A 15,100-nucleotide genomic window follows, 5' to 3' on the forward strand; every position below is an offset into this window, starting at 1 on the left:
ATTACGTGCATTGAAAACTGTAGCATGACCAGTCATTTAAAATGACGACCCTTCCCGCAGCAGCCCTGGCGTTAACGATGGAGCGGAGTCTAGGGTCAAATCATATTTATAAAATTCAATAAATCTTTCAGCCCTCTTTGACAGCCACATCTGAGGTTTCACACGTCCCTTCAGCAAAAAAAAAAACTGTTCAAATTTTAAATAACCAAATGATTAATCAAGAATTTGCATACGTGATTGGACACTCACAATAAAGTGCAATGACGCGATTATTCTAAACAGACGCTTTTATTCCAATACGATGGAAGAGCCGCTTGAGCAAGTCCACTTGTAATCACTCTTACTTTCTGTAATCTGCTTTTGACACGTTTATAGACATATAAAGTGCATCAGACTGATCGCCAAGGGATCTATGATCCTGATTTGCCCCACGTCAGCGAGCAGAAATGAGGTCTATTCTCATTTCGTAGCCTTCCGGCATCTGCACTTTCACGCAGCTAATCCTCATGTAAAATCCCACTCTGGCTCCCAATCTTTAGTTCCATCCAAAAAAAATGCGAACGCGGTCCGTATGGCGGCAACAGGTATAGTTTTTTTCTTCTCTCTTTTTTCTTTCGCTTTTATGGCTTTTTTTTTTCTCTTTGTTTTCCCCGCATCTGACAAACCTAAAATAGACCTGAAGTAGAGAGGAGAGCCGGAATCCACATTTCCACATTTTAACACCTCCGCGGCGAGCGGGATGGGGTGACTGTGGGACGCGGTATCCCCATTTCAGCGACATGAAAGCCCTGTCACTCCCCATTCGTCTCACAGCGCCGGCCGCCTGCCGAAATAGGGCCCTTTTTTCGGGGAGGGACGCGGGGAAAAAAGGCGCGATTCTTATCTCTAATATTTCTTTACCGGCGACCGGCTGTAATTGAAAACGGGTGCCTACGGCACGAACTTTTATATAACAGGGCCTGGAACTGAGCAGGTCTGTTCTTCCACCCCAGAACTTGGTATCGGCGGCGCGGGCCAATACAGCTCAATAATCGGGCTGATTAAAAGCAAGCATAAAATGAGAAGCATGTACCTCAAAATTACACATCGGGCATTTAAATCCTTGCATTGTGCCCTGAAACAGATGCTGTTGTCAGGTTCCGCGTTTAGCATACTCACACACAAGAGATAAAAATTTTTTTTTTTTTTTCATAATCTATAGGAAATAAAACAGCCATCATTTATGGCAGTAAGAGTAAATCAGTACACATTCTGTACACAGTCAGATCATCTAATGTGCATGCCTTCTGACAATTTTAAAATGTTCCACAGTGAGTTTTGAGAGTTTTGAAACACGTGTGTGTGTGTGTGTGTGTGTGTGTGTGTGTGTGTGTGTGTGTGTGGAAACCGGCTGCAGCTGAGCTCATCGCTCAGGGCGCTACTGGCAGAACTCGACACGCTCAGACGCTAAAATGCCAGGATTAGCACCAGCACCATGGCCCCGAACGACACGCCCAACTCCACGCCCAACCCTGGCCAGCTCAGCAACACAACTGATCTTCAGATGTTCATCAGACCTCTCAGAAAGGAAATCGGGGCCAAAAATGGTCTACAAGAAAAAGAAGCAGCAACAGCACGCGTCAAGCAGCAAGCAGACAGCTCAGCAATGCTGCTGCGGCACCAGACACATCCTCCAGATGATTTTCAGAATACTGCACAACATGCATAATGCATTAAGACATATATATAGCCTGACACCAATCTACAGAAGAGTGAATTAAATTCATCTATCCCATCAGTTTTGGCCAAATACAACAATAAAAATGTATTTTTAATAATACAAAATACTTTGTATTATTAACTCAACAAAGAAAAAGTTATCAGTTCAATAATCTTGTGGTAATAATGGGGTGGTAGAAGCCTAGTGGGTAACACACTCGCCCAGGTTCAAATCCCGCTTACTACCATTGTGTCCCTGAGCAAGACACTTAACCCTAAAATTGCTCCAGGGGGACTGTCCCTGTAACTACTGATTGTAAGTCGCTCTGGATAAGGGCATCTGATAAATGCCATAAATGTAAATGTATCTTGCTGTTATTACATGTGTGTGTGTGTGTGTGTGTGTGTGTGTGTGTGTATATATATATATACACACACACACACACACACACACACACACACACACACACACACACACGTGTGTGTGTATTCTGTTGTTATAATTGTTCTAATTGAATTTCTCGTAAATTATAATGGGCTGTTACAAGTTTAAGTAGGTTATTACCAAGATAACAATTACGTGCAACTAGTTATGTGCAAGTGTGTCTAATCCCATCACAAATGTGCTCTGTTCCAATTAAAAAAAATATATCGTTTTTTTAGTAGAATTTTGCATGACAAATGTGGCGCAATATGTAGTGAAGACATCATCCTCATTATCAGCATCATCATCATCATCATAAACAGAACAAGGGCCGCCGTGCACGAATACGCTTCAGAACAAGACGCACTCCAAGCCTATTCATGGGTCGCCTGTGTCGCGGTTTAGCATCCGAAGAAGAGAATTAAAACGCCGTCTACGGCCCAAACCCTTAACATGCGCTCCTGCAGAAAGAAACTCGTGTTCCGCCCGCCGGTCGGCTGAAAAGAGCCACTAATGAGCCGGGCCGGTTGTCTTGGGTCATGTGAAACATGGTCGGGACCAGACACTCATTTACAACACAAAGAAAATTAGCCTGGCGCTCGGGAAGGACGGCGCTGAGCGACGGCGAAGGGACATCGGCAGCCTGCCTTGCGGCGGTAGGGCCCGGCGTCCCCCGGGCCGCGGAAACGGGCGGCAGTCAGGCACAAAACGGCTCGATCTCCAACGGGAGGCGTCGTCGTGGCGACACGCATTTGAATTGCGTCTGGGAGCTAATGGTGTTTAGCGATGCTACGTCGGTCTGGATAAACAACGAGCGATGGATGAGAGCCGCAACCTGAAGTGGCGTTCGGTGACAGCTTGACATATTGTTTCCCGTGGCCATGACCCCCCCCCCCCCCCCCATTATTATTCCTGTAGTCCTGCCGGTGACGCGTCGGCACTTGAGCTGGTTTTGGGGCGAGAGTTAATATCGGCCCGGTGACTGAGCGAGAAAGCGGCGCAGCACCGTCAGGAGCCCCGCGAAAATCCAAACAGAAGAGTTCTCTTAATCGTCCGCAAACGGGGAGGGGGGACGCGGTGGCGGCGGCTCGGCGTTCTACAACATCTGCCTGACTCCACTTTGGAACAACCGATGATTCCGCACGGATCCCCGTGATGCTGGTGACGCAGGCACACACACACACACACACACACACACACAGACGGCATACATGCACACCCACAAACTGTCACATACCTACCTGCTAGGGGTGTTAATCGATTAACCCATTAATCGATGTGAACTTAATCAATTACACCGTAATGACGTCGCCTCAAGAAATTGACACCAAAAAGCGTTCATTTGAAGCCATCCGAATGCGGAGCCGACCGCATGCTGGTGCGTTGGTCAGCGTTCGGGTCACACTCAAGGACGGACGCCAGAAAAACACCTGGTTCAGATAACTCCCATCTCACTGACGTATTTGAAAGCACCGTATGGCCAAAAGATTGATGGGACACGTCATGATGCGCGGATAATCGAGACATTGATAATCGTTATCGAATTGAATTGTGAGACCAGCGAAGGTTCACACCTCTAATGACTGCACACTCTCATGTATAAACACACACACACACACACACACACGGTGACCTGTCTTGCCACTGCCCTTGGCTCCTCCCAGCCTCGGCTGATAACGCGTTGAATCTGGCGGGGGGCGCGGCAAGATGGATGTGGACAGATCGCGGGGCAGCGCGTGGCCCGGACCCTCGTATGGCTAGATAGCGGCCCATTAGAGTGATAAAGAGTGCGGGACCAACACGGCGGCCCTGCCGCTGATCAATACCAGGTGGGACGGGTCAAACGCGATAAGGGAAATGGTTCGTTTTCTTATTTCAAAACGCTGTTGAGTTTTCTCCCGAAAATTTGGCAGTCACGGCCACAATGAAGGCAACATCTTAAATTTAAAACACTTCTACAGGGACACAGATGATCCACTTATGGCACAATATTGCTGAGTATTTAGCCATAGCATGAATCAGTTTGTGGCCAAATGCATGCATTAACATCTGATATCATGCATTCAATAGGGTGGTAGTAGCCTAGCGGGTAACACACTCGCCTGTGAACCAGAAGTCCCAGGTTCAAACCCCACTTACTACCATTGTGTCCCTGAGCAAGACACTTAACCCCGAGTGTCTAACTACTGATTGTAAGAAATGCCGTAAATGTAAATTCAACCTGATGCTGCAGCCATTATTCACTCTGTCTGGCGGTGATGTGCATTTTGTCGTGGGTGAACGAAAACTAAACTATGAATATATATTAAAAAATAAAGCAGTCTCAAAACTACGATAACATGAATACCAGTACTATTACATGCTACGAAAATGCAGAAGAATGCCTGGGAAGGACGTCTCTTGATTTCTTTGCATATTTTGACGTTAAAATGTTTTACTTTGACTTGCAGCGCCCCTTCTGTAACCACAGTTGACCCCTGAACTGCTTTGGCGGCTGCAGTTTTTCACCGTGCCCTTCAGCAATATCTTGACACCAAATCGCAGACCAGAACAACAGGTGCTAAAGTGGTGTTAGGTGGAGGCAGCACATCTTTTCTTTTAACCGTTTCTTTTTCTTTTGACACTTTAGTCTCGGCAACTATTCACCCCCCCCCAGACGTTTTAATCTTCGGCTTTAAGAGGGCAAGGCGCCTACCCTGGCCCAGGAAACAGTGGCAGAAGCGCACAAAGGGGAGGAGGGAGAATTGAAAAGCCTCTGGGAAGCGCCACACAGGGGAGGGATAAGGTTTCCACCCTGAAACCAACACATTACCGACACCCACTTGCCGGCCCTGCGGTGGGAGGCTATTCCGTAGCATGCCGCTAGATGCTAACAAGATGGCCGAGGATTAGGCCAGATTAAAACGGTTATAAAAAAAAAAACCCGAATTCGCACACGGCCCAGCGGATTACCGAAACGAAGCTGGCCGACTTGAGATACACTCCCCGCGTACGAGACAAGCACTCCATTCTTCCATAGTACCTGTGCTCGGAGAACGATAAGTAGCTTTCCGTGAGAAACAAAGAGAAGATTAGCGTTCCCTTACGCTGGGTTAAAAGGACAGAAAGGCTCAGACCCCAAGGAAGCATCTGGATCGGCAGAGCACAGATCAAAGCCCGGGACGTCTCCCCAAATACCCCCCGAGGCTGCCGGCATGGTCCCCCCCCGGCACAACTTTTCACTTTCCTAACGGTGCCGCGTTCGAATCAGCGAATTTTCGAGATGCAATTCCCTTTCGTCGACCGGCTGGAGCTCAGGAACACATTGGCTGGAGGAGCCCGCGACGACTGCCAAAAACGGGATCTGTACGCTTGCTCCTCGCCATTCGTCTGTGGAACGCTCCGAAAGGAGATGTGATTACAGCTAAACGCTGCACTTTGCAACTCAACAGCCTTCGGTTTGCCAGATAAAGTCGGTGTCTCTGGGCCGGCGCGAGACTTAGCACGATGAGTGCTCGTTATTCGGCGGTACGTCGCAGATCGGCAGCGGACAACACAGAACGCGCAGCACAACGACATGCGGCGTAAATCGAATGCAGTTAAAGCGTCAATGAAGTTAACGCATTGTAACAGCCCAATTTTTCTTGATGCGATTAACGCACCGTTTCAAACTGCGACGCATCGTTAAAGTAAAGCAAATCCTAGTTGCAAATGCAAACTGGGACACGTGACCATCTTAACAAGGAAAATGTTGTCATCATCAGTCACCGGGCACTATTTATTCGCTGACAGTAAGCGCAGCGCTACGTGTTAAAACACTCGGCTTGTTTGTTAAGGTGAAGTCAAGGGCCTCCTCAAGACATACGACAAATGAAAAAAAAATACATGATCTTTAATGTTCTTTAAATTGTCCAGATTGGGCTCCTCCTGACTATTAAAAAAATTATAATTAAAAAAAAAATTAGGTCATCTTTTTTTCAGTCATTTTTTTTTATTAATGTAAACCATGAAGACGTCTTACCCTCCACTAGCAAGCAGGCCGCACTCTTAGCTCAGTTTGGAAATTGGGAATTGTGGTGTCATTATTAATGCATTATTAACATTATTAGCTTGATAACTACGGCAACCATATTAAAAATGCATCTTATATGGCGCTCTAAATAGTGGACAGAATGGTACTACTGAAAACCTCGTTCTTCACCTCAAAGAAACCCCCCCCCCCACACACACACATGTTCTCACGCTGATTTATTGCACGTATCTCGGAAATGGAAAACAAAGGACGTTTTTAACATGAAATCAATTATACAATCCATAATTTATTGCTCTTCTTCTGCCCGAGCGAGCGGCAGGGTGAGTCTCGCGGCTGCGCAGGGGGCAGCCCATCCTCTTTCTCGGAACATCTTCACCACTCCCATTTATCATGCGGCGTTAAGCCTTCAGAAGGTAATCGCCCTGACACGGAAAATGTCCCTGCCTAATCGTCTTTCGTTTAGTTCATTTAACTCTCCACCCAAATGGGGGGGATTCGCGGAGGCAGGGGCGACACGGCCACCTTAAACAGAGTCGGCGACCGCCACTTTTCAGAGCCGTGGATGAAAAGCATTAAAAGGGGAAAAGGGGACTCAGAGGACCACAACAAATGGGCAGTCGTGGCTCCTCCCCCTGAATGACCCCAGGAAAAACGTCAGATCTTCCACCAACCTCCCGTCCAACAGGCCCACAATGCCTCTGTGCCTGGAACGATTGATGGGCCAAGCGTCATCAATCAGCCCCCGGACTGCTGTCCAAAAACCTCGCGGCGGCTCCCGAGTGCACCGAACTCAACACGGATATAAAAAAAAAACGAGGAGGATTTGTGGCGTCTTCTTAATCACGTATTGATTTCTTCTACTTTTGGCAAAATGAATTTACTTTACTTATTCAATACGCTAATAACCTGGCAACATTTTACTCCCTCGTTATGAGAAGAACGGCGTCTCATTAGCACGCTCAGCCACAGAGCACCACATTCAGGTGGGACATGGGCAACATCCAAGAACCGCCACGTGGAGATCTAGAACCGACAGAGGATGAAAGTGAAGTGATGAAAGTGAAGTCACTTGTGATACACAGCAGCACAGCACACGGTGCACACAGTGAAATTTGTCCTCTGCATTTAACCATCACCCTGAGGAGCAGTGTGTGGCACCTCAGTGGCACCTTGGCGGATAGGGATTCGAACCGGCAACCTTCTGATTATGGGGCCGCTTCCTTAACCGCTGTCCCCGCTAATTTTACGCTAATTAAATTACGCTAATCTGCTTCCGTCTCTTGTACCCGTAAATATACTCACTTTATAAAAATAAAGGGCCTGCTCTATAATTCGTCTTATACTGATGCTAACGGAAGCTAATTTCTTCCCTTTGATTTTGATGTTTCGTTTTAACGTGATGCTGAGACAAAAGAAGATTTTATGACAAGACAACATTATCATATAAAGTTAGGTGCCTGTTGCAATATATTTATTATTGATTCTGTGCGGTTAAAATATTGTTGTACTTTTATTGCAATAGTTGCCAAAGCATCGTAATGTTTAAATCCTGAACCGAGACAAAGCTTTACGATGAGGGTCCTACTTTTCAGCCTATGCAGAGGATCCCCGAGGCTCCCGGGCGCAAAGTGTATTATTCTCCTATTAAGCGGCGTCACACGCCGATCGGAAACGGGGAGCAGATCGTTTAAAGCACATTCGTCACCTGCGAAATGTGCACAAATCCCACCTGCCGAGGCCCGAAACGGAGACGGGGCACCGGGGGTGAACCCCCTTTGTCCCACGCCACGAACAGATGCGCCCGAGCGGACGCGGAGTGTATTGTTCGCCGAGGGGCAGGGGGAAGACCCTCACTGGCTCATTTCTCTGCTTTGGTAACGCGAGGAGCGGCCCCGACAGGACGCTGCCGCCGGGGAGGGTGGAAGATGGATGAGCTCGGCTGATGACCCTTGCCACCTCCCCGGCCGTCCCTTGTGCCTACGAAACAAAGAGCCCCCGCCCCCCGTCCTGTCGCCACCCACCCACCAGGCGACCCTCATCCCCGCTCGCACTAACAGGACGGGACGTTTCCATTGATCCCCGGGTTCCATATCCCTGCCGCTGTACTTATCCAAACCTTGGCACAGATGTCTTCTTCCTCCTTCCTCCCAAGTAATTGCTTGCCGGCGTCTGTTGGGAGGGACGTGATCGGACAAGCGGACGCGGTGCCGCGCCGTTTAGTGCTCTTCCCCTCCGGCGGCCGAGTGAAAGTGATATGCGACTGGGCCGGGGGTCTTAACACCTTGTGCCGGGCCAAGCGGGCCGGGAAAGGCCCCGGTGTCAGCGCGTCCCCTCTGGGACTCTGCGGACGGGCGTCCCTGCACTTCAATCTTCCTTTAAGAGGAAAATCGATATCCTATTACATAACCTCGCACTTTTTTTTCCCCCTTCTTCTTCCCTGCTCTCAGATACCGTGAGCTGGGGGATGAAGAGCACACACACACACACACACACACACACACATGCGCGCGGCAAGAAACCAAGAGAGGCTGTATTCAGCGTGCAGAATTTTGCTACGCTCGAAATGGATCATTTAAAAACACCATTTTGGTTTCAGCAACACGATTAAACATTAAAAAAGGGCCAACCCACCACACGTCCGGAGTGGCTTCTGCATCGGTTAATCTGCACTGGCTGGATGGACGAAAGATCATTTTTAAAAAAGGGGGACCGGGTCCCTGCAAGGCGCTGGCCTCCTTGTCCTGCTCGAGATCATTATCTTGCGGAACGCGCTCCGCTCATTTCCTCATTCGTCTCGGCACGTCGGACAGCTTTTACTGAAGAACGCCCGTCTGGGTCCACCATCAAGTTGATCCCTCAAGCGTCAAAATTGGGTTCGTGCCGCTCCAACCCCCCAACCAAAAAGTGCTGTCTCGATCGCATCTGTCCACAGAACTGCTTCCTTGTACCGATAAAAAAATGAGTGCAGCCTACACTGAGCCCTTCAGAAGGTATCTAAAAAGTCCTATTTACATTTACGAGTGCCTGGCAATCAGCGGTGACAGGGACAGTCCCCCTGGAGACACAGTGGTATTAAGTGGGGGCTGAACCAGGGTTACCCACCCTATATGGGTGGTAGTAGCCTAGCGGGTAACACTCTCGCCTAAGAACCATGGGGACTCAGGTTCAAATCCCACTTACTACCATCGTGTCCCTGAGCAAGACACTTAACCCTGAGTGTCTCCAGGGGGGGGGGGACTGTCCCTGTAACTACTGATTGTAAGTCGCTCTGGATAATTCAGTTTATTCTGTTGGTATTTTTTTACTTTTCAAATTCGAATCAAATAATCCAACATGTTTGATTTACAAGATTATTTACATATATATATATATGTGAAAATAATGAGACCTGTGCAATCTGTCAGTCGTGTTTCCCACATCTGCGCCCATCGCGACGCTACCTGGCAGGTTAAACAAGACAAAGCAAAGTCCCCAGGGCCGGGAAGAACGCCGCTAGTCACCGAACCCTGACAAGACAGAGACCCCCCCCCCCAAATCATCCATCAACAAATTATTCCAATCTCCGCCGCCTTGGTTCCAGCTCCCCGCGGGGAATGGCTGCATTTCCTTCCATTTGCACAATTAAGGCCACTTACGGTGGTAATGGACAGGCGTTTAAGGAGCCAGAACTCGCGCCTTATCAATCACGGACGCGTCAGCGTGCGCGAGGAAGGCCCGCCCCCCCCCGATTCCCGGCTCCGCTTGAAACGCAAAGCGCGGCCGGGGCCTGGCCCCGGAGCTGAGCCTGGCCGCCTGCCGCTTCCGCGCGGCCCCCGCATCTTTTGTGGGCCTCTACGGAGCGTCCCCTCCCCTCGGGGGGGGGGGGTCCCCGTCATCAATCACGCACTGGCCAACCCCTGTCGCGCTCCATGACACCCGGGTGACGGATGGCGTCCATGCCAACGCACTTGTTGGCGCTGGACCTCGGTTGACTCGCCAGAAGTCAGTCGGCCGGGGGGGGGGGGGGGGGGGGTCAAAATTGTGCAACACGCATTCCAAGCGTGGCGGGAAAAGCGGCGGGAAACAAAGGCGCCAATGTCCGTTCCACAAGGGCCCTCTGTGGCCCCCGAAACGGCAGAGAATCTGCGGCTCGGCCCGGCCTCTGGGTGAATGGCGCCCCGTCAGCACTATGCAAATAAATCAGGGGTGCGCTGTGGGACGCGCCGTGGAAAACACGGATTCTTCGAACAGGACGGGGGGAACGGGAGGGTCGCCATCACAAAGAGTTAAATGCCCTTTTTTTTTGGCCCATTTTAATTTTTTTTGACGTGCCACAATAGTTACAGAAGACACATCGCAGACTCGTTGTTCCTTTTGGACAAAGAGACGTCCAACCCGGCGCTTCGATCCGAAAAAGGAGCGAATTGCATTTGGGCGAATCAGCAATTTCTTTCAGAACGGTGGTTCGCGGTGGCGGAAAAAGCGCCGACGTCGCAACAGAACTTTTTTTTGTCTATTGGCCGCTCCTGTAATATCACGGGAACGAGCCGGGAACGCCGCTCGTTCGGTCATTTCCTTGGAAAACGCTGCCCCGGCACCCTAATGGGGGCCTTATTATCAAATTGCCCATCTAAATTGGAGCTGCGGAGCCTCCATCAGTAAATTGTTGGGAACGAGCGCCATTCGGCAGCGCTGATCGGCCTCTGGACTAATATTTACCGAGGCTCGGCCTTCCCCGAAAGGACGCCCCGGGAGCCGCTACGCCGCGAATTTTAATTAAATTAATTGAAAGGAGTCTACAAAGCGAGGGCGGAGGCCGTAGCAGAGGGGGGGAAAATTCCCGCTCTGCATCCCACATTACACATCGCACATTTGGATTAGCTCGATGGCGTTGGAGAGGCCCTCTCAACACATTTCGGCATGGAGGCGGGGCGGCTTATTTCTCTTTCTGACGGCGTAATTGGTCCGAGAAGCACCCTTCATGCCGTGAGATTATGATACAGAGCCCCGTGTGCGTGCGGTGCATTAAAGCACGCGGCCGCAAAATCACCCCATGAGGCCTGCCGCTAAAACGTCAGACCTCGGCGCAGGTCACATGGCGCGAGGTTGCAAAGTTTAGAACTAAAAACTAATAAAAGTAAAAAAAAAAAAGGTCCCGAGTTCAGCGGCCGGGCATTTCTGGCCCAATGGCAGCGCTCAAGCCTCGACACCGCGCTCATTTTCTTTATATTTCTGGTGCACGTCCACCGCGGCCCTAATTGCATTTCCCGGGGAAGAAAAAGGGGCCTGGATTCCTCGGCGCGAGGGACGGACGTCCTCCAGACCTGGCAGATGGCGGGAGGAACTTATCATTTCATCCCGGCGTCAAGACAAGTGCGGCTATAGCTGGAGAGGCTGCCAATCAAACGCTGAGATCCTTTAAATGCTATTTTTTGTCCTCATTACTTTAATTAATTCCCTAATGTTGGTGTTGCCAAGTTGGAGTATTATTACCCTAAAAAAATGACATTTAAAAAAAAAAAGAAGATGCGGACTGCGGCCTACTCACGTTCACACGCGTCGCCCTTCTGGTGAAATCCCGCTTTGCAAATACATTTCCCAATAGGCACCAGCCACTCCCCTTCCGCACTGCAGTGCATCTTGGGAGAGTTGTCGGCCTCCTCCTCGGCGTCGCTCACGCACGTGCCCTCCACCTCCACCAGTGACGAGAACTCCGACCCCGTCACGGTGTCGGGGAACGTGGCCAAATTCTCGATGATGGACCAGCACTTCTTGTAGTAGACCTTGACGGAGACGAGGGCGATGCACGCCCCTACGTCCTGGAAGGCCAGGTAGAAGCCGCGCCGCGACAGCGGCCCGATGATGCGCAGCTCGGTGTTCAGCTTCATCTTGCGCTCGCCGAGGTCGCCCTGCGTGAAGCTCTCGTCGGCCGCGATGGTGTCGATCTTCACGTACTGGCTCTCGCGTATATTCCTGCCGACCTCCGCGTCCGTCTCCTGGTAGTACAAGTTGAACGTCTCCTTGCAGGTGCCCACCACGCCCGGCAGGCTGTTACAATCCCGCAAGGTGAACTTGAGCTCCACAAAAATCCTCTGAGCGTCGCCCTTCTCTATCCAGTTAGTCCGAAGCCAGTTGTTCTGATTGGACTCCATGACCTGGCACACCTGGTACGTGCGGATGGGCGTGTAGTTTTCATCCAGGCCGCTGATCTCTTCCCACTGGGAGAGCGGAGAGGAGCAGAAAAAAAAAAAACAACAACTCGCTGACAAACGTTCGCCCACCCTATCCGTACGTAGAAACGGCGTAATTCCGTAATTACCGCTATTACAATCCTACACGGATAGCACGGCGTTCCTGCGGGAATTAGGGCACTACATTTGCATTAAATTGGTTTCAGTATTACTTAGAAGTTAATGAAATTTCTAAACTCATTTTAACATGAGATGTACTTTATTTCAAACGTGATCTATTCTATATTTTAAAATATAGATTTTTTACATAAAAAATTATGCCATTCTTTTAAATGAGGAAAAGATTTTATGGTTCTGTGCTGGATTGCACAGAAAATTAATAAAAGCCACCAAACGAATAAAGTAAAGAGTAAAAGGGGGATTCGGGGGAGAATCAAGGTTACAGGGTCAAACCCAAACCTCCCACTTTTAGTGGAAATTACCGTCCCTAAAGTCCAGTCCCGGTGTTGTCTTGAGTTTTCCACCGAACGTTCACACACACACACACACACACATACACACACGCAAGTTAGGCCTGTCCGCAATAACAGCATAATAACTTGATGCTCATTACTGCGGGGCATTCGCTAAAAATCAGAAATAGGCCCGGACCCCCTCTTGAGAGCACAGGGCTCCAGATAAGAGTTTTTTTACGTGAAGTTTTAAGTTTTACTCACCCCGGTGGAAGGAGAGGAGATCCACTCCAGTTCTGTCTGCTGCGCTTTAGAATCCAACAGGATCACTTCGTGGGATAAAAAACAAAGAAAGACATTTTATAAATTAATAAATACATATCCGTAAATCTATATATTTATTTTATCTAAATTTTTGTCCCGAAATGGAAGCTGAGAGCGACCCGTAGCCCGCCGCACCTCGCACCTGTTCCCCGGGGGTAAAAACGCGACGCGGCGGCGGCGGACGTCGCGTCCTTTCGGTCGCGTCGGTCGGTGAACTTTCTCTCTTTCTCTCTTTCTTTCTCTCTCTCTCTCTCTCTCTCTCTCTCTGTCGTGTATTCCGAGCTCGACTCTCGCCGTTATTACCGAGAACGGCGACTACCGGCGAATATCGCGCCCCGACGACGGACGGACGGACGCGCCGCGCCGCGATGCGCGCCGCGTCGCGGGCAGAATTTTACTGCCATCTCTTGTAAGGGGGCGGCAAGACTTTCATTATTCCGAAACAAAATGAAATAAAATAAAAAATATTTAATGCATATTTAAAAACCGGGCCGAGAGTAAGGTATTAAATCGCGGCTTCGTTTCGGAATTTTCCCCCGGATATTTCGGGGTCGTGCGGCTCCAAGTTGGCGGATAGCGGCAGGCGAGCGGCGGCTCCAGCGACCCGAACTAACTCGGTTTATCTCCGCGGCGGAGGAGCAACGTCTTCCGTTCTTTTTACCGTCTTCTCTCTCTCGTTTTTTTAAAAAAATAAATTAACGTTCCGTATATCCGTGTTGCCGGTGGTGTTTAGTCCCAAGTTTTTTCGGCTCCGCCGCCGCCGCCGCCGCCGCGCTCCGACCCGGGCTCCCGGGTGACAGCGCTCGGCTCCCGCCGGGAAAGTTCTCGACCCCTCCTCACCTTCCCGGGAATTCTGCGCCGCCGCCGCCGCGCCGAGGAGGCAGCAGCCGTGCATGACGAGCGTGGTCCAGAGGCGCGCCGCCGAGCTCGGAGCCATGGTGCGAGGTGGGGGGTGAGAAGCCGGAGCGCCGCGTTCTTCTGCCCCACGGACGGCGCAGCGCAGGCAGCTTCTGCTCGGGCGCCGCGGACGCGCCACAGTCAAATAGCGGCGGCGGCGGCGGCGCGGGGCGGGGCCTCGGCCGGGCGGCGTGACGGACGTCGCGGCGGGTCCAGCCAGGGGCGGCCGGGAGCGGCGCGGCCACGCCCACCGGCGCTCTGGACGAATGAAATGGCGGCGGGGGCGGGAACGTGTCTGCGGAACGACAGGGCGGGCCTTAAAGTTTTTTTTTTTTTTTTTTTCCTTGGGAAACGTCAAAAACGTCAAAAACCTGCACATGTCTATTCTCACCGTGGACGGGGGACATAAACAAAAACGCTCACAAACGTCCAAACATCTGGAGTTAAATATTAACTCCAGAGTAGATTTATTAACTATAACAACCAGTCAAAGGTTAGGGGGCCATGATGGAGGCAATTTAAAAATATAAAGCTATTAGACTGGATAAATCAGATTATTCAGAGTCGCCTTCGGGTGATTTAAGTTGTTCAAGAGAAGCCGAGTATGTGAAAAAAGATTGGCTTTGAAGGGCCTAAGATATATATATATATATATATATATATATATGATCGCCAAGGTTACACAGCAGCCAGTGTTTGCCCCTATCGTAATCTGACGTCTTGCGTCTAACATGCAGACTATGCTGCTCCTGTGTGGTATTTTTAACCCATAGCAGACGCTGCAAAGTTGTTGGATAGTAACAACCTGGTTATTACTGGTTTAGCTGAAGCATGTTGTGTTTGTTGAGAAAACGCGGGGCTACTCTCGATGGTTGAGAGAAAAACGTAAGTCGGCCGGATGCAGAAGCGCGCTTCTTAGCCATATCCAGATAAAAGCGACTGGAGATGTTTTTACTTTCTCAGCATGTTATCAGCAAGCACAAGACGTATTGACCGGCTTTTTACTCCGATGTATAAGAACTGGAACCCCCCCCCAACACACACACACAACTTGACTCAAAAGGGTGCATCACTTCTGGGAAGGTCACCTTAAGGTGGCTAGAGTCCCACGCAGTCTGGGCAG

At 50.1% G+C, this 15,100-nt stretch overlaps 1 protein-coding gene across 7 annotated transcripts in view; it reads right to left on the reverse strand.

Annotated features, from left to right (window-relative positions):
• epha7 (eph receptor A7) overlaps positions 1–14,079 on the reverse strand; it is a 50,334-nt gene extending 36,255 nt beyond the window's left edge. For all 7 annotated transcript variants that reach the window (XM_029002656.1, XM_029002654.1, XM_029002652.1 and 4 more), the window contains exons 1-3: positions 13,921–14,079; positions 13,021–13,085; positions 11,662–12,331 (exon numbers count right to left, since the gene is read on the reverse strand). In XM_029002656.1, coding sequence (XP_028858489.1) covers positions 11,662–12,331; positions 13,021–13,085; positions 13,921–14,017 — 832 coding nt within the window. In that variant the 5' untranslated portion in view covers positions 14,018–14,079. The remainder of the gene's footprint in view (positions 1–11,661; positions 12,332–13,020; positions 13,086–13,920) is intronic.
• Positions 14,080–15,100: the final 1,021 nt, after the last annotated feature.

Source organism: Denticeps clupeoides, chromosome 14 (assembly GCF_900700375.1).
Source record: "Denticeps clupeoides chromosome 14, fDenClu1.1, whole genome shotgun sequence".
NCBI lineage: Eukaryota > Metazoa > Chordata > Actinopteri > Clupeiformes > Denticipitidae > Denticeps > Denticeps clupeoides.